Below are 19,159 nucleotides of genomic sequence, written 5' to 3' on the forward strand. Positions count from 1 at the left end.
GTAGCCCATTTCAGTCTGGGACAGTCATCATTGTTAAATTCTTCCTTAAATCTGCCTCTCTGGAGTTTCTACCTCCTGCCAAATCTAAATGCCCCTCCCTCTTCTTCATGAAGCAGCTTTCAGATGTTTGCGGATGGTGATCACCCCTTCCCCAACCCACCAACCACTCTGAAGTCTTCTTTAAGTTAAATGACTTGAGTCTCCTCATTTATTCTTGCTTTGACCTGGTCAAGTGCCCTTATCATCAGTGTTGCCCTTCTCAATTTGTCAGACTTTTCTAGAAATATAGTGCCCAGAACTGAGGACTCTGTGTGTGTGTGTGTGTGTGTGTGTGTGTGTGTGTATGTGTGTAGAGCAGTATTGACTCATTGAACTTAACATTCCGCTAGAGTCCTCCCATCTTTTTCCACGGAAACTGATGTCGGGCTAAGTCTTTCCTATCCCCAGTTTGGAAGCTGACTTTTTGAACCCAATCATAAGATTCAGACCTAGGAGAGGTAACCTGGCATAGTGGATAGGGAGCCAGCCCAGAGTCAGGAAGGCCCGTGTTCACGACTTGCTCCTGACACATATTGGCTTTGTTATCCTTGGCAAGTCAACCTCTCAGTGCCAGGCAGCTCTCTAGGTCCAAGTTACAGAAGAGCTGCCCATCAGCATTGGTAGCAGGGATTTCCTACACAAGCAAAATCACAAGTCAGAACCAAGCTCCTCCTCCCCCATAGGACTTTAATCTTTTTGTCTTTATTGTCTGTTACAACGTACCCAGTACTCTTCAAGAGTATATTCATGCTTTCTTTGGCATTTTTCTGGAGCACTTTTTTGAAGAAGGTGGTTTCTTTCTCTCTTCTCTGCCCTCTCTTTCTTCTCCCACTTTTTCTATCTTTCCCCCGCATTTCAAAGAGGAAAGAGAGAAACTGAAAGATATCCATGGGAGAGGCATACCAAGGAGAGGGCAGAGAGAGAGAGGCAGGAGACTGGTCAGTGGCCTCAGCTGAGGGGGCAAAGAAAGCTGAGTTTCCCTTTCAGAGGCCCAGGAGTAAATCTTGTTTACTTAATGGTGGGGAAAGGATGGGGGAGAAGCCAGATGGGCTAGGGAAAGAAAAGAGAATTAACCTGCCCAAGGAACTCAGTCAGAAATAGGACTTGGGGGCAGCATGGAAATGGAAAAAGAGCAGAGAGAGAAGAACCGGGGAAGATAGAAGGAGATAAAGATAGGCTATACACAGCTATAGATATACACAGAGAAAATTAGAGGCAGAATTAGAGGGAGGGATATAGACCAGATAGAGTCAGAGAGGCTCAGAGTGAGGAGGGAAGAACTAAGGCATCTGGAACATCTGGATCCCACCCTCCCAGACAGCCTGTCTCATCAGATCCATACACCCCCCCTTTCTCCATTCCTTTCCCGAAACACACACATACCCTTCATTCTCTCTTCAGAGAAATCCTGCTTCCCTCCCCTTCCTGTAAAATCTTCCTGCTCTGGATGGACAGGACAGTGGGAAAGGGGAGCTTGGAACAGAGATGTTTGGGTAATAGTGTGGGCCATGTGCTTGGATATTATGGGTCTCCTCTCCATACAGTTTACTCCCCCACCGTATCTCAACCAAGTATATCTCATCTTTGAGTAGGAAAAGATGAGAAAAGGAGCTCAGACAGGTCAAGCAAATGCCCAACATCACAACTTGTAGCTCAGAAGGTGGTTGTATTTATCTGTTCCTACCCCAGTCTCACCCTCTCCTGACCTTTCTCCCAACCAGATCAGAAGTCCAGATGAAGCCCTGTTGTCAGTGAAGGTTGAAGGCAAGGAACTTCTCCTCTCCCTGAAAAAAAACCGGTGAGTCTGGGAGAGATGGGGAAGTCTGGGAGTTGTGGACAGTGGCCACTGGGTACTGATGGACCTTAGAGGGAGGTGATACTGAAGCCAGATTCAAAGAGGATGGGGTAGAACCTAGTCCCTCTTCAATACAAACAAATTATCACAAGTATATACCAGGAAATGGGAGGATGTGCTTTTAGGCAGTTAGGAAGGAAAAACTAGGGGAGTCAACCAAGGAAAAGGTGATGTTAAGCCTCTCTTTACTCTAACTTCCTTAGCTGGCTGCTGGCTCAGGGTTACACGGAAACCCACTATGATCCGGATGGGCAGCCAGTGACTGTGGCCCCCAACCATACGGTGAGACCAGGTCCCTGAATTGATAGTGGGAGGGAAGAGTGCTGGAAGTTATGGGATCTTCAGGGATGGGGTGTAGTTGGGAAAGTTTTCTGGAGCCTTGCCAGGAGTAGCAAAGATCCTTAATCCTGACTGTGAGAGAGGCCTTACCACCCATCTGGGTGAGGGGCATTCTCCTCATTCCCTCGGGAGCCCCAAAGGATGAGATTGGTGACCAACATGGAGGGATTGAGGAAGGAACAGAGGCTGAATATCCCACTCCCAACCCTCTATCCCTGCTCAGGATCACTGCTACTACCATGGCCACGTGCAAGGGTTCCCGGACTCCTGGGTCGCCCTCAGCTCCTGCTCCGGAATCAGGTAAAGGTGCCTGGGCTGGGAGTGGTTCTGGGAGGGGAATCGGTGTGGAAGGAAGGACCTTTGTGGGGAGAAGAGATCCGAGCTGGGTGATGCCCCCCTCTCACTACCTCGCCAACCCCGCCCCCCTCCAGCGGGCTGATAGTACTCAGCGCCAACAGCAGCTACTACGTGCAGCCTCCACGGACTCCAGAGACTGGACCTCCTGGCCCGCACCGCCTCTTTCGGACCGAGCAGCTGCCCAGCGAGAATGGGACCTGTGGCCACGGGCTAGCTGGGACCTTAGGCCTGGCACGCATCCTCCGCCGAAATTGGGCACCCAGGGTGAGGTTTCTGGCTAATTCCCACCCCACCCTCCCTAAATTCTATACCCTAAGGCCCTGCCTCTTCAGGCTCCGCCCATTCACATTGGGGCTCTGCCCCGTGTTGACCCACTGTCTCCTGGGGCCTCTTCTTTAAGTTGCACTTAGGAGCTCCCCCAATCCCCCCGCAATCCCTTTCTAGGTTCCTCTCCTATCTCAGGCCCTCTCCCCATCTCAGACCCCCCTTCTCCACTGAGGCTTTTCCCCTGACCCCCTCCTCTTTCCTCAGGTGAGACGCGACTCGAGGCGGGCCCTGAAGTACCTGGAGCTCTTCATCGTGGCAGACCATGCTTTGGTGAGGGGGTGGGATGGGCGGGACGAGGGCGAGTCTGGGGGCGGGCCTGGAGTGGGGGGTGGTGTTCTGGGACGTCTGGACTTCCCCTCCCCACCTCTGAAGTCACCATTCATGTTCTCTAGTATCTGAGGCAGCAAAGAGATCTGGGTCGCACCAAGCAGAGACTTCTCGAGATAGCCAACTACGTGGACAAGGTAAAAGGGGGACGAGGAAGATGGGCCAGAATGCCCAGTTCTTTGGACGGAGCGTGTGGTGAAGGAGGGTGGGATCCCTGAGATGGATAGGAGGTCCCCGACTGGGTGGGTGGGTGGGGCTAAGGTGTTGAAGGTAATGGACCTTGGCCAACTCCGCGGGGAGGAGTGCTGGGCTCTGGAAGGAGGCTAGATCCTAGTGGGTCCCCCCTCCTATCTGGGGATCTGGGCTTCCTTCCAGGAATTCTTCCTGTCTGTTTCCACCCCTTCCGCATCTCCCTCTCCCCTTTGCCCCACCTCACCCAGTTTTACAGGTCCCTCAACATCAAGGTGGCGCTGACTGGCCTGGAGGTGTGGACAGAGAGAGACCAGAGTCGAGTTACAGGAGATGCCAACGCCACGCTCTGGGCCTTCCTTCAGTGGCGCCGGGGGCTGCGGACAAGGCGGCCCCACGACACAGCCCAGCTCCTCACGTGAGTGTCTCTTGGCAACCATGGTGGACTGAGGCCTGAGGGGAGAGAGACTCGCTTTAATCCCCTCCCTTTTTCTCCTTCTGTGCTGTGAGCAGGGGCCGTAGTTTTCAGGGTACCACCATTGGCATGGCGCCCTTGGAGGGCATGTGTAGTGCGGAGAACTCTGGGGGAGTGAGTGCGGTAAGCATATGCTGTCCGACGTTGTGACCTTGCCTGGCTCCTTTATCTCGCCTCGGACCTATGACAGTAACCCTCGAGACACCCTCCCCCCTCACCCAGCTCTTCATGAACCCTCCTAGCTTCCCAGCAACCTTACAACTCTGCCTGGGACCAACCTGCCCCCTTTCTCTGCGTGTCCCCACAGATAGTGTGCCAGGATACTTAATTTCCTGGAGAAGCATGTACAGCCTTACAGGATAAACTTGCTACTTGCTAAAGAAGAATTATTATCCCTTCTTTCCACCCCCCACTCCCCCACTTCTGCCCTTTTCCTTCATCTGTAGGTCTATGGTGAGTCCATTGGATCAAGGGGAGAGGGAAAAAAAAGGGGAAAGGCTCTGAACTGACTCTTTCTGCCCTATCCAGGACCACTCAGAGTTGCCCATTGGTGCAGCAGCCACCATGGCCCATGAGATTGGCCACAGCTTCGGGATGAGCCATGATGCTGATGGCTGCTGTGCAGAGGCCTTGCCTGAGGAGGGGGGCTGTGTGATGGCGGCAGCTACTGGGTGAGTGAGATCAGAGGCAGGGCTTGGCAGGACTGGTTTAGGGGGAAGGTGTCTTCGAGGTGGGGTGGAAACAGCCCTGGGGGGCAGGGGAAGGGAATGTCAAGAGATCTGAGTTCTAGTCTGGACTACATTCTTAAGAGAAGATGAGCAAATCAGTTCCACTCACCGGTCTTCTGTTTCCTTATCTGTAAAAGGAGAAGGTGGGTTTGTATCTGGGGTTCTTTGTATAACGGATTCTTTGACAGTCTAGTGAAGCTTATGGGCCCCTTCTCAGAATCACATTTTTAAGAACATGGAATAAGTGGCATAGAGTTACAAAGGAAACCAATTACATTGAAATTAAATTGCCTAATTAAAAAAACAAACAAATTCACAGTCCCCCAATGGATCCAGGTTAAGAAACCCCCAGATTACATGCTTTGACATTCTGGGTTCTCAGCTCTGCCATCCAGTGTTTGTGTGTCTGCCTGGGCCTGTCTAATGCTGATGTATCTGGATACAAGCTTATGTCAGTGGGTCTGTAGCACAAATCTCATCTATCTCACTGGTTGTTTCAAGGATTAAGACCCTATTATGGGCTAGGCACTTCACTAAAAGCTGGGCATACAAAAGAAAGGCAAAAGCCATGCCCTGTTCTCAAGGAGTTCAACAGTGCAACAGGGCAGACAACATAGAAATAACTAGGTACAAATATGTTGGATTCAAGAGAAATTGGGAGTAGGAAAGGGGAAAAGATGAAGGAGAACTGGGAAAGGCTTCTTGCAGAAGGAGAAATTTGGGGGAAATTCACGGAAGCCAGGATTGGAAATGAAGAGGGAGAGAGTTCTAGCCATTGGAGGAAAGCGGTGAAAGTGCTTAGAGTTAGCAGGTTGGGAGGATTGTCAAAGGCCAGTGTCCCGGATTATAAAGTACGAAGAGAGGAGTTAAGTGCAAGAAGACTGGAAAGGTAGGATGGGGCAGATTATGGAAGACTTCAAAATAGTGAAACATAGGATATTTGCACTCGATCCTAGATGTGATGGGGCATGGGAGTTTGTTAACTGGGGGGGACATGGTGGGATCTATGCTTAGGAAGATCACTTTGACAGCTGAGGAGAGGATGGCCGAGAGGGAGAGATACTCGAGGCAGGCTGATCAATCAGCAGGCTAGTGCAGTAGTCTAGGTGTGTGGTGATGGGAACCTGCACCAGGGTGTACAGCACTTAGTGAACCTTAATATTAGCTGCGAGGCTGATGACTATGTGTGTCCATGTCGGAAAAAGTGTCCAGCTGGGTCTGTTTCCTCCTCAGCTTAGTCCCAGACTGTGGGTTGGTCTGTGTGACCACAGTGTCCCCTGCTGGTCTTTGCTGAAACAGTGTGGTTGGGGTGTCCCAACGTATAATTCTTCCACCCTCTGCAGACATCCGTTTCCACGAGTGTTCAGTGCCTGTAGCCGCCAGCAGCTGCTCCACTTTTTCCAAAAGGGAGGGGGAATGTGCCTCTTCAACCCTCCTGACCCTCGGTTTCTGGTGCTGGGAGGCCGTTGTGGGAACGGCTTCTTGGAAGAAGGGGAGGAGTGCGATTGTGGGGACATTGAGGTTAGGCTCTGACTGTCCTCATCCAAGTCCTGACCCCAGTGAACCTTTCAGGACCCCCCAGATTTGTAGTTTCTGGGTAATCTTATCCTCTTTAGGACTCATGGTGATTCCTCCAATACCCAACCTGTGATCCTCCGTGTTCCCCAAACCACACAGACTTCTAAAGACTCAGCTTAGGGCTCTCATTCCCCAGAACCCAAAAAAGTCTCCTGTGCCCTGGGACCACCAGTATAGGACCCCCAGCTTCTCCCCAGGGATGTCTAGTGCCCCGTGGAGCTTTCAGTATCCCCAATAGCACCCCCAATGCTTGGGATCCACAAGTTGACCTCAGATTTCCGAGGATTATCTATCCTTCCTGGGAATTGTCTCCCAATTAGGAGTTTCTGTTGATGCCCCAGAGTGAGGCCAGGACCTTGATATGGGCTCTCCATTTCTTCATACCTTCTCTCTGTCTGTTTTTGGGATCTAGGAGTGCACTGACCCCTGCTGTCATGCCCACAACTGCACACTTCGGGAAGGAGCCCAGTGTGCTCAAGGGGATTGCTGCGCCCATTGCTCGGTGAGGAGGGTGGAGAAGTGAGGGGGTTGTACCAGAGGCTAGGAGCAGGCTGGGGAAAGAGGGTATAGAGAGGCAGACAAAAGCCCTGGGTTCTGCTGACCTGACTTGTTTCTGCTTCCCTCTTCCTTTGGCTTTCCTGCATCTGGACCTGTCTTTTTGTGTGTCTCTATCCTTGTATGTTCCCTGGGAGTCTCTGCCTCTGCCTTTCTCTCTCTGCCCACCCTACTACAGTTGAAGCCAGCTGGGACATTGTGCCGAGAAGGAGCCGGGGACTGTGACCTGCCTGAGTTCTGCACTGGAGCCTCTCCCCACTGCCCAGCCAATGTCTACCTCCTTGATGGCTCCCCGTGTGCTGGGGGTACTGCCTACTGCCGAGATGGCATGTGTCCCACCCATGAGGGGCAATGCCAACAGCTCTGGGGGCCTGGTGAGAGCCTAGCCTGGGAGGGCCAACACCCCTTTCTCCTTGGGTTCTTCCCCTTCTCCAAAGCTAAGTTGCTTATGTCCCAATTCTCCCTTGGGCACACTTCTCTCCTCTAACTTCTTTCCACCATCAGTCAGATAACTCCACATGGACACACACTTCAGGAGGTATGGGAAAAGGTGGTCCAAGGACTCCTGGTGAAGGTGACTCCATTTTCTCTACCCCAGAGGCCACTCCTTTCTCCTAGATCCTGACTCCTTTTCTCCCTACCTCACTAACACTACTCCCATCCCCTAGGTGCCCACCCAGCCCCTGATGCCTGTTTCCAGGATGTGAACTCGGCTGGGGATCCCTATGGGAACTGTGGTCAGGACAGTGAAGGTCACTATGTCCCGTGTGATCGGAGGTGAGAGTAGGGACAGAGGGAGGCGAAGAAAGGACAGGCCAGGATCTTCAGGACAAGGTGTCAGGGGAGTGAGGGGTCAGGGGAATAAGATGTCAGAGAGATAAGGAATGAGTGGGATGAGCAGTCTGAGAAAGGAACAGAACAAGGCTTAGGGAAATAATGGGCTTAGGAACTGGATGGTACAAAGAATATCTGGAACAGGGAGTTACTGGGGATGAGAGTCGGGACCAGTGACATGGGGGAAGATCTAGAGAGGGTGCTGGTGTGGAGTTTAGGAAGTTCTCTGGATTCCTGTCTCTGTCACTTACTGGCTTCCTGACCATAGCCACATGACAACCTCTCTGAGTCTCAGTTTCCTCATCTGTCAAATGGGGAGGATAATATTTGATGAATTTAACCCTCGGGGATATAGTAAGTATGCAAGGAAGTGATATCTGTAAAAATAAAACAAAACAACAACATGTTATAGACTTGAAAATGATAAAGAAATGCCTTCAGTTACTAAATCTGGGTCAGCGCTTGGAAAGGCTTCTGGGTTGGCTGCTCCCTTGACACCCACCCCACCCCCGCCCCTGCAGGGATGCCAAGTGTGGGAAGCTTCAGTGCCAGAGTGGGGCAGATAAGCCTCGGGGGCCACACACTGTTTCCATGGAGACCACCATCCGCCTGGGTGGCAGAGAGGTGACATGCCGAGGAGCCTTCATGTACCGTGTACCTCGAACTGACTCCTCTGCCGACTTGCCAGACCCTGGTCTTGTGCTGCCTGGTACTAAGTGTGGAGATGGCATGGTGAGCCAGCCTCACCAGCCCCAGGGACAGTGATGGGAGGGATGTCCTAGAAGTATAAGGTCACTAGTGGGGAGGGCTTTCTGTGGGTCTTTGGGAGTCTTAAGGTGATCAACCTCCTCCCCAGCAGATGCCCTTTCCCCTTAGCTTGCACTGACTTGCCCAGGGTACCCTGGGTCCATCTACACCATCTGCTTCCATCATTCCCATCCACCATCACTAGGTGTGTCATGATCGAAGATGCCAGAATGCCTCCTTTCCTGACCTTCAGAGGTGCCTGGACACATGCCATGGCCATGGGGTGAGTGGCCCCTGCGTGTGTGTCTTGGGAACTGAGATACCCTGGGTGGCAGGTGTTATTTTATTCCAAATCCTTACCTTTTTGTCTTATCCTCTTTTCCCCCTAGGTCTGTAACAGCAATAGAAACTGCCACTGTGACCCAGGCTGGGCCCCCCCAACCTGTGAGAAGCCAGGGCTGGGGGGCAGTGTGGATAGTGGTCCTGTGCAGTATGACAGTGAGTGTCAAGCAGGAACTGTCCCCAGTGTAGGCAGGAAACAAGGAGGGAGGAGAGAGGGGGATCTTCATCCCTGGACTGACCACCTGTCTTCACTTCCCCAGATCACGATGCTACTCTGCTGGCCCTTCTTCTTGTATTTATGCTGTTACTGCTTCCCAGCGCTGGGCTGGCTCTCTGCTACTACCGTTTCCCAAACTCCCTGCTACACCAAGGTCTCCAAGGGCTGAGGAAAGGACAAGAAAGCTGCCGGTGAGCCTGTCTGCACACCCCTCATTCATGTGCCTTCAATCCTCAGAATCTCCCATGTGTCCTGCCACATAACAAGGGACACATGAGCTGGAAAGGCCCCAGAGACCGTCATATCTCATCCCCTCATTTAACAAGGGGAAAAATATCTCTATGCTGGTGTAAAGACACAGCATATGTATATATATATATCTATATCTATAGATATAGATATATCTCTATCATCTATCTATCTATTTCTCTGTCTCTCTACCATCTATCTATCTCACAAATGAAGGAGGGTAAAAAGTGGATTACAAATAATCATTTCCAGGGCCTGAGTGGTGTCCAAGCCCATGAGTCTATGGTACAGGACTCCTGTAGGAACAGCATTGTTTCAAATCTTTGGGGACTGTTACTTAGTGAGGTGCAAGACCAGAGTTCTATGATGGGAACAGGTTCTACAATCTTTGATTTGCTTCACTTAACATATACAGGAACAGGAATGTAGTGATTGTGAAAGAGTTGTCAAGGGTTTGATTGATCATTTCAAGCTGCATTGTCAGTCTCTGATTCCCAAGTCAGAGGGTCTCCTGAGAAATTGAAATTATACACATATCATATTGATTAATATGAAAATCATAATTCCTTTCACATTATCTGGACTCTACTTGAACCCTCCCAACAAGAGAGAGCCAACTACCTCCTAAATCAGCCCATCAGCCGCTTTGGGACAGCTTTTGTGATTGTGAAGTTTTTCTTTACATCAAACCTATTTTGACCTCTCTCCAGCTCCTATTCACTGCTAACAACAATAACAATAACATAAAATTTATATAGCACTTTATAAGGTTTACACTTCACATACATTATCTCATTTGCTTTTCCTTCTGCCCTCTAGTGCTAAATAGAAGAAGTTTAATCTCTCTTCCAGGTGATAATGAAACATTTGCAGACAGCTGTCCTGCTAAATTCTCTTTTCTCTAAGCTAAGCACCTACTATGTGCCCCTACTCTAATCCCCCATAACAGAAAGGAATAGGAAATGGGAATGTGAAGGAGATGATCTAATTCTACAATTGACCTCAGCAGCCTTCCACACACACTTACTTTCTCAGCTGCTACTCTTCCTGAGTCCCCTCCCTCAGCTCATCACTCAAAGAATGTGCTACTCCCTTCTGTGCCCAAGTCCCAGTAAGGAGATTTTACAGCGTTTGAGCTCAGGAAACCAGAGTTACAGTTATTTGAGGCTGGTAGAGTCTCTAGGTCTGAGCAGATTCTCTATGTGACCCGGAGCCCCAATCTTTCTCTCACAGAATCTCAGAATTGCAAGAGTCCTCAGATGCCATCTAGTCCAAACTATTCCTGATAAGAATACCTGACAGGAAGCATCATATTAAGTTCTTGCTACATGCCAGACAATGTTTTGGGTACCAGAAAAGAAACACAAAATTTAGTACCTGCACTCAGGGAACTTCCATTTGCTTGGGGGAAAACACTATGTAGACATAAAGTCAAATTCCAAAGATATTCAGAGTAGACATAAAGTAATTTCTTTGGGGGAAGAGTTCTGGCAACTGGCAGGAAATCAAGACTGCTTTCCTATAGGAACTGAGTCTGAACGGAATCTGAGGCAGAGGTTTTGAGGAGGGTATTCAAGGCAGACATGGAGATGGGAGGTGGCAGTCTAGAAATCCCAAAACCTGTTCCCATCATAGAACTCTGGTCTTGCACCTCACTAAGTAACAGTCCCCAAAGATTTGAAACAATGCTGTTCCTACAGGAGTCCTGTACCATATGTATGTGAATCACTTTATGTCCTTCCCTTTTTCCAGGTATCGCACAAGGGTCACCAGAAGTTCCAGGAATGGGGCCCAGTCAGGCTTAACTTTGCAGAACCTACCCCAACGTCAGCCTAATCGTCCTGTTCCAGGGGTGAGTAAGGGGAGAAGGATGAGGGGAAAGCCAACTATGGGCACAAGAGGAAGTACTTCAGGGTGGGGAGTTCAACGAAGGAAGAGCGCTTGAGGGACCCTGGTGGGCAAGGGTGGTCGAGGGTCTTATGGACCTGTCTGACATAAGATATATAGATGGGATTCTCCTCTGAACCACGGTGTCGCCGCAGGGAGTGAGGGGGCCTCTCTCCTCGAAACCCGGACCCTCCCAGCCAGTCAACGTGGTTCGGCCCCTTCGCCCCAGCCCTTCCAAACCCCGAGACTCCCGACCTGCACGCCCACCACCTCCCCTGAGTCACTCCCCTCGGCCTGGCTTCCCTCGGCCTGGCTTCCCCCGGAGGGACGCAGGGGATCTAGGTGACCGAGAAGAAGGAACCCGCCGCCTGTTGCCCCCCAAGAGACCTCTTCCTGTCAGCCCGGCCCGGGGCCCTAAGGTGAGCCAAGTGTAAGGGGTACAATCACTTTACAGCGGAGGCGATAGGGAGGAGATCAAGCCCAGTACTCACTTCTAATCCTCTTGCCCCTAGACTCAGCTGAAGAAGGCTCCCCCAAGCCGGCCCCTGCCTGGGGACCCCGTTCTGGTCAAACAGCTGCCGCGAGGTCCCAGCCTCCTGGTCATGGTGCAACCCAGTCCTGCTAGGTCCCCTCAGTGAGTGTGTTGCGCACCTTCTTCTGGCTCTGTTCCAGGACAGGGAGGTCCTACTTCTAGCCTCGCCCACAAGGCGGGTTTGCCACGCCCCCTTCAGAGACGGCCCGCTCACCCCGAGAGTAGAGAGGGGCCGCACTGCCTCGGACCTCTGCGTGGATTCGGTTCACTCTGGCTCCTGCCTGTATTCTCCAGCTTCTAGTCTGGCTGTTGGGGAAGTGGGGTTTGGAGGAAACTTGATGGAGAAGTTGGGAGGTGGGCGGGGCAGGGGTTAAGAGAAGGAGGTGGGTACAGAAGAGGAGGGCTTGATGGAAGAAACGGGGATGTCAGGGAGAGAGGCGAGGCCAAGAGAAGGGACTGAGGCTCCCTCTGGAAATGAGTCCAGAGAAGTGGGGATAGCGAAATTCACACTACATTCTCCTTGTCTGCCCTCTAGGCCTAACCTGGGGAGAGGTGCCCTAACTTTTAAGAAATGACCAGACCAGGTCCTCCCAAGAGCTGCTGTCCTGAGGGCAAGGGTAGAAGACCCTGCCCTCTGCAGATGTGGGGAACTGTTGGGTACGAGCAATCAACACCTCCCTTCGTGCCTCAGTTTCTCTCCCTGAGACCATCCTACAGACTCACGCCTTGACCTGGGCCAAAGATGCCTTAACTAACTGCCTGGGGACAGGGAGTCGGGGAGAAGGAGAGGACTGGGCTCAGAATATTCAGATTCCCTGCCACCCTGCCTCGCCCATCCTTCTGCTTGTGTGATCCCAGGCGGGTCACAGTCTCTTGGTCCTGGGTCTGAGGGACAGAACTATGCTTGTCACCAACCTACCTCAGAAATGACCCAGAGCCAGCCCAGTGGCCAGACAGGTGAAGAGGACTGAGACTGAAAAGGCTGGGTGTGGTGTTGGGTGGAAGGGGCTTTAAAGAAGACACTGGTGTTTGTAACACAGACGTTTACATGGACTTGGCTCTGTTTCCCCTTTTTAGCACCGGTCATAGTTGTGGGAGGAGAAGCTAAGACTCTGTGGTTTTCCTCCCAATTTTCCTTTTGTGGTCGTCCCTAGTCTGGGCCTCAGTTTCCCCACTTGTTCATTTAGAAAATAACATTCCCTGACAAGTTGGGAAGAGGGGAATGAGAGGGGCGTTTGCACCAAGTCAGAGCAGCAGGGGGCGGCGTGGACCCACTGTGCATACCCCTGTCCTATCAGTTTTAGAGTTTAGAGGGATCATTTAGAAATTTTACAGAGGAACTGAAATCCAGGAAGTGGTGGGACTTATACAAGGTAGCCCGGTTAGTAAATAGCAGAACTGGAATTCAAACTCAGGTCCTTTGAATCCAGGTCTCTTGCCACACCACACCTCTTAGGACACTCTCCTCAGGAACCAGTTTATCCCTGGGATTCAGAACAGGGATGGAAAAGGTGCCACTGGAGAGACACTAGGTGACTCTAAGAGTGGGATTTGGGACTTTCCATACTCAGAGGCATCTTTGATGAGGGAGAGAGTCACCAGAGGCATCACCTCTGGAGGGTTCTGCCCTAGCCAGAGAACCACTCCACAGTCTTTGAGGAAGTGGGCTATAGAAGCATAGAATCCCTGAGTTAGGAGGTGGATCAGAGCGCATCCACCTGACTTATGTCACCTGAGCAGAAGTCCCCTCTACAATAGCCAAGAAGCATATATCAGCCTCCATCTGAATACCTTCAGTGATAGGGTGTTCACTACTTTGATTGACTTCCCATTCCATTGGTCTGGTTCCATTGTCTACTTTCAATGAAGCTTTTGGGCCACTTTCTTTTCGGTCATATGGAAATGTGGTACAATCTGGTAACAATTCCATGGCAGGCTCCCTTTGACTCAGTTTGGGGGGGGGGTGAAATTTGGGCAGTAATGACTTTATTAGAGAATTTCTCTGGTGTCAGTGCAGGAAACGCTTTTGATAAGGGCTCCTCAGGACCTGAACTCTGCTAAAGCTCTTTCTTCAACACTTCCCTGTCTGACACTGAGCAGTGGGCTCAGTCCACTTGCTCTTTGGGGCCTGGCAATCTCCTATTGCACTCCTTGGTCCACTAACTTCTAGCCCTCGAAATGAGGGGGCCCTTCAGGGTGGGATTAGAAATTCTGGGGGAGATACGCCTTAGGGTCCCTTCACCTGACTTTTGGAGGACAGTGTAGAAAGAACCTCGGCCTCAGGTCAGGAGACCTGGGTTCTAGCACCAGCCCTATCTTTTACTGGCTGTGTGATCATGAGAAATCCTTCCCTTCTCTCAATTCAAGACAATTAATATTTATTAAATATCTACTACATGTTCCATTCTAGGCACTAAGAGAATCCAAAAATAGGGGGGAAAGGCAAGTCCTGCTTTCAAGAAGTTTACAAATCTGTGTGCCTTAGTTTCCTCATCTGTAAAATAAAGTTTTAATTTCTGTACTATGCAGCTTAGTTGGTGTAAGGAACAAATGAAATATTAGATGGGAAAGTAACTGCTGAGAACTTTTAGTCTACTGTAATATTAAATAACAAATTATAGCAGGTAGGTATCAGATTGGCTACAGTGCCATGCCAGGAGGCAAGAAGTTCAAATCTGGCCTTAGACATTTACTAGCTGTATGACACATCACTTAACCCTGTTTGCTTCAGTTTCCTCATCTGTAAAATGAGCTGGAGAAGGAAATGGCAAACCTATCCAGTATCTTAATGACCCCAAATGGGGTCATTAAGAGTTGGACACAATTGAAAGCAACTGAAGAATTATAGTGCCCTTCAGTTACAAATCACTGTCCCACCCATTATCTCATTTTTTTTCCCCTTTCTGAATCCTAGAGAAGGAGGCCTGGCAGGGGTTATTATCTCTATTTTCTAGGACAGGAAGCTGAGGCACAGAGAGGGAAAGTAACTTTCCCAGAGTTCCATGTAAGAGGATATTTAAAACTCTCTTGCAGACACACCTATCTTGGGGCAGAGATGTATGCCTAGATGTTCCTTTGTACGCTAAAATGTATGTATATGGTTCTCTATCAACTCTTAGAACAGTGGGTCCCTTTTTGTCCCACAATTATCAGGCTCACCAGAAAAAGAGGAATCCATTTATGGGATTCCATTACAAGAAGACTGGTGTTCTATTCCTGGACATTTTATTTGCAGACATTCCACTCTCAGTCTATTCACAGACATTGTGTTCTATTTATGGAAAATCTCAAAATTTAGTCTCAGACTCAGAGAGCTTCTAGTATCTGAGCAGGGACACCCTGCTCAAACTTCAACAAGCCTTCATTAGTTGCCTACTACATGCATGAAGAGCTGGACACAACTGAACAAGAAAAACACACAAAGTACTCTCCTTGGCACTGAGAGTAAATACAAAGAAAAAAACACAACAGTTCCATCTCTGAAGTCATTTACGGTCTCCTTAAGGATACAAGCAAGTAGAAGGATGAGGTAGGAAGGGATGGTATTTTAGGTACCTTGTGCAGCCTGTACAAAAGCATGGAGGTAGGGGATGAAATGTGAAATCTGGGGAGCAGAAAATGGAACATTTTTGACTGGAACACGGTGTGTGAAAGGGAGTAATGGAAAGGTAAGTCTGGAAAGGTGGTTTGGAGCTAGAGCAGGAAGTGCTTTAGATTCCAAATTGAGGAATTTTTATTTTCTCCTAGAGTGGGGAACAAATGAAGATTCTTGAGAAGAGGATAACATGATCAGACCTGCACTTTAGGTAGATTATTTTGGCACTTTGTGGTGGGGATTTGTAGTTTGTAAAGAGGAGAGACTGCAAACAGGGAGCCCAATTAGGAACTTGTTAACAAAGGAACTAAGATAATGGTCACATGAGTGGAGAGAAGGGGATTGATATGAGACATGATGTGGAGGAAGAATTGATAAGACTTATGATTAAATAGGAGGGAAGGTTGCAAACCAATGTGACTGGAAGGATACTGGTGCCCTCAACAGAAATAGGGAAATTTTTAAGGAGGATGATGTTTTTGGTAGCGAATAACAAGGTCATGTTAAATTTGAGATGCTGACAGTATACCCAGGTGTAAATGTCCAGAAGGCAGGTGTTGATAAGAGACGGTCTTTCCTGGGTCCAGGTGTATCGATTTGGGAATCATCCACATGGAATCAATGGGAGTTCACACTGGCAGCTAGAAAGGTTACTTCTCTTCCATGTAAAGTACTCTTCTTCATATGTGGTCTGAATTGAACGATATCCAAGACCTGAGATTCCACAATTCTGTGATTATCAGACCTAGACTTGACAGGATCCTTGGAAATAATTGAGTCACCTTCACATTTTAAAGAAACGGAGACCAAAATCCAGAGAGGGAGAATGACTTTCCCAAGGTGATATCCATAGTAGTAGAGCCAGGATTCAAACCTAGAACCCTCTCACTCCAAATCAGGGCTCTGTCCACAAAGAAGGGACAGGGTCCTCAGCTCTGCTTGGAAGTTGGATTCCCAAGGTCCAAGTCAGGGATATACATATATAGTCAAGAAGTGAGGGTTCTTCCACCTCTGATATTCTGTGATTCCAATAAGGTGTTAATTTACAAACTGCCAGTGGATGAAAAAGATTGAGTGCAACTCACAGGCTTATCTATGTATAGCCCTCACAAAGGAGGAGAATCCAAATCTGAATTCAATCATAGAAAGAGAAGGATCCTGCGGGGCAGAGGAGGGGTAGGAAGCCCTCTATGACTGAATGACTGTACCATCTATGGCTGCAGCATTAAACACACTTGATTTTTAGTCCTTTAGATATTTGACCAGAGCACAGACACCCAAACTCTTAGGAGGATTCTTCACATTTTAACCCTAGACATAGACTTTACCATAGGAAGAGATGCCTTGATCTGTCCATTCCCTCTCACATTTAAGGATGTACTCATCTTAACCTATGTCTTTCTCTCCTTCCCTCACTAGCAACATGATGTTCTGGACACCAAATTCCATCAGAGTCACTAATGGGTGAGGCAGCAGAGATTATCGCATTGTTTTCAGAAGGCAGCCAGTAAAATGCCTCAAGAGATGTCTCAGTTCATTTCCACTGGCACATGTTCACAACTGAATGGAAACAACCTGGTGTACCAGAGGAGGGAGTAAACTGAAAACCAGGAGTCCTAATTTCCAGTTTGACTTGTTACTTACTTTGACTTACTGTAACTTTGGGCAACTCCCTTAACCTCTTTGGGTCTCAGTTTATCTGTCAAATGAGTGGGATGGTTTAGATGATCTCTAAGGTCCCTTCCAGCTCTCATTCTGATCCTACCACCTTTTTTTTGTTTTTTTGAGATTAACTCTACCTTGTCCAGGATGGAAGTGTAGCCACCACTTAGGGGCCCAATCTCACTACTGACTGGCTTGGGAGCTCTGACCTGCTCTGTTTCCAAACTGAGCCAGTTTATCCCTCCTTGGGCATCCTGATAGTCCCCTACCCCTCCTCCACCCCCACGCCCCCAGGAAACTTGCCCTTCTATGATTGAATCCAGATAGTCCCCTGGTAGTCCCCTGCTCCTGGAGGGGCTTCACATATCGGTGCTATGCTTAGTACAGACATATTATCTATTGCCTTAGGTTGCTGCATCTCACAACACTGAGTTTAAATGACCTCAGCTTCCGCAATGGCAGGGATTAGCAGGGATTATATGCACAAATCCAAGAAGTTTCATGAAAGGGGGAAAGAAAAAGTACAAATCCTATGAAAGCTTGAAATTAGTAGGAGGGAGCCAGGGCAATGAGGTCCCTGAGGTCACCAGAACAGGGTTTATAACACCTCTACAGATAACTCTGCAGCCGCATCAATTTGGAGCTGTCCGTGGTTCTGAACAGCCCTCAGCACTAGGTACAGAGAGCTAAGGAAAAGGAACCATAAGTTAAGGAAAAAATATCACCTCTGTCCTGGTCTGAGAGGGGAGACACAGTTTTTCCCCTCCAATAACCTCCTGTCCCTATTTCTTTACCTCCTTTCTTGTCATTGCTACTGGATCTGGAAGTTTGATGCTAATGCCTATTCCCTCTTCCTCTTCATAGAATCTAAGAGCTTGGAGAGACATTAGAATTTATTTCATACATGAACAAGAATATATCACTTCCACAGGCATCACTGACAATTTGTCATATTGTCTTTGTCTGAAGACGCCCATCCCTCAATCCCTGTGAGTGAATGGAATTCACCACATTTCAGGAAAACCTGTTCCACTTTTGGACAATTCATTGTTAGGAAGTTTTTCCTCATATTAAATAAATCCTGCTTCTTAGAACCTTCTTTCCCTACTCTCTGGAACTAATCAGAACAACTCTGATCCTAATTCCACAAGTCAGCCTTTCAAATACTCGACCACCATCTGACAAAATTTCTCTTCTGAAAAAAAAAACCAAACCCAGTTTTGGGTTCTTCTAACAATTCTCAGTTCCTTCATCTGATACTCCCCAACTTGTACATATCCTTTCTAAAATGCAGATTGCCAAAAACTAAATGCTATTCCCTACATATCTGACCAAAGCACAGTACAGTGAAACCATCACCTCCCTTATTTAGGAAACTCTATCACTCTTTTTAAAAAAAAAAAATTGTTTTCAACAATCACTTTCATATGTCTTAAATTTTCTCCCCCTGACTTTCCCCACCCTTTCTGAGATGGCATGCAATCTTATATGGGTTCTACACATACATTTTTATTAAACACATTTTCACATTAGTCATGTTGCATAGAGGAATTAAAATGAATGGGAGAAATCATGAGAAAAACCAAAACAAAACATAACACAAGAGAAAATAGTCTGCTTCTTTCTGTGTCCCAATTCCATGGTTCTTTCTCTGGATATTGATGACATTTTTGCCTCAAGAGTCTTTTGGGAATGTTTTAAGTCCTTGCATTGCTGTGAAGGGCTGTCTATCAGAAACAGTTTCAAATACTGTGGCTGTTCCTGTGTATAATGCTCTGCTGGTTCTGCTCATTTCACTCAGCATCAGTTCATATCAGTCTTTCCAGGCTTTTCTGAAGTCCTCCTGTTTGTCATTTCTTATAGCACAATAGTATTCCATTACATTCATGTGCCACAACTTATTCAGCCATTCCCCAACTGATGGGCATTCCCTTGATTTCTAGTTCTTGGCCACCACAAAGAGAACTGCTATAAATATTTTTGTACATGTGGGACCTTTTCCTGTTTTTATGATCTCTTGGGGATACAGTCCTAGAAGTGATATTGCTGGGTCAAAGGGTATGCACATTTCTGTAGCCCTTAGGGCATAGTTCCAAATTGCTCTCCAGAATGGTTGGATCAGCTCACAACTCCACCAACAATGAATTAGTGTTCCAACTCTCACACATCTTCTCCAACGTTTATCATCTTCTTGTTTTGTCATGTTAGCCAATCTGAGAGATGTGATGTGGTACCTCAGAGTGGTTTTGATTTGCATCTCTCTAATCAATAGTGTTTTAGAGCATTTTTTCATATGCCTATAGATAGCTTTAATTTCTTCCTCCG

The 19,159-nt window shown here is 48.4% G+C and overlaps 1 protein-coding gene across 1 annotated transcript in view; it reads left to right on the forward strand.

Annotated features, from left to right (window-relative positions):
• Positions 1-12,630, forward strand: part of ADAM33 (ADAM metallopeptidase domain 33) — a 31,190-nt gene extending 18,560 nt beyond the window's left edge. The window contains exons 3-23 of the mRNA XM_072619899.1: positions 1,761-1,837; positions 2,098-2,176; positions 2,457-2,533; positions 2,665-2,854; positions 3,122-3,187; positions 3,310-3,381; positions 3,685-3,851; positions 3,947-4,031; positions 4,437-4,579; positions 5,980-6,157; positions 6,627-6,716; positions 6,948-7,143; positions 7,438-7,546; positions 8,125-8,335; positions 8,556-8,633; positions 8,740-8,848; positions 8,953-9,100; positions 10,911-11,010; positions 11,201-11,464; positions 11,558-11,679; positions 12,113-12,630. Of these exons, the coding sequence (XP_072476000.1) occupies positions 1,761-1,837; positions 2,098-2,176; positions 2,457-2,533; positions 2,665-2,854; positions 3,122-3,187; positions 3,310-3,381; positions 3,685-3,851; positions 3,947-4,031; positions 4,437-4,579; positions 5,980-6,157; positions 6,627-6,716; positions 6,948-7,143; positions 7,438-7,546; positions 8,125-8,335; positions 8,556-8,633; positions 8,740-8,848; positions 8,953-9,100; positions 10,911-11,010; positions 11,201-11,464; positions 11,558-11,679; positions 12,113-12,152 (2,601 nt within the window). The 3' untranslated portion in view covers positions 12,153-12,630. The remainder of the gene's footprint in view (positions 1-1,760; positions 1,838-2,097; positions 2,177-2,456; positions 2,534-2,664; positions 2,855-3,121; positions 3,188-3,309; positions 3,382-3,684; positions 3,852-3,946; positions 4,032-4,436; positions 4,580-5,979; positions 6,158-6,626; positions 6,717-6,947; positions 7,144-7,437; positions 7,547-8,124; positions 8,336-8,555; positions 8,634-8,739; positions 8,849-8,952; positions 9,101-10,910; positions 11,011-11,200; positions 11,465-11,557; positions 11,680-12,112) is intronic.
• The last annotated feature ends 6,529 nt before the right edge of the window (positions 12,631-19,159 follow it).

Source organism: Notamacropus eugenii, chromosome 6 (assembly GCF_028372415.1).
Source record: "Notamacropus eugenii isolate mMacEug1 chromosome 6, mMacEug1.pri_v2, whole genome shotgun sequence".
NCBI lineage: Eukaryota > Metazoa > Chordata > Mammalia > Diprotodontia > Macropodidae > Notamacropus > Notamacropus eugenii.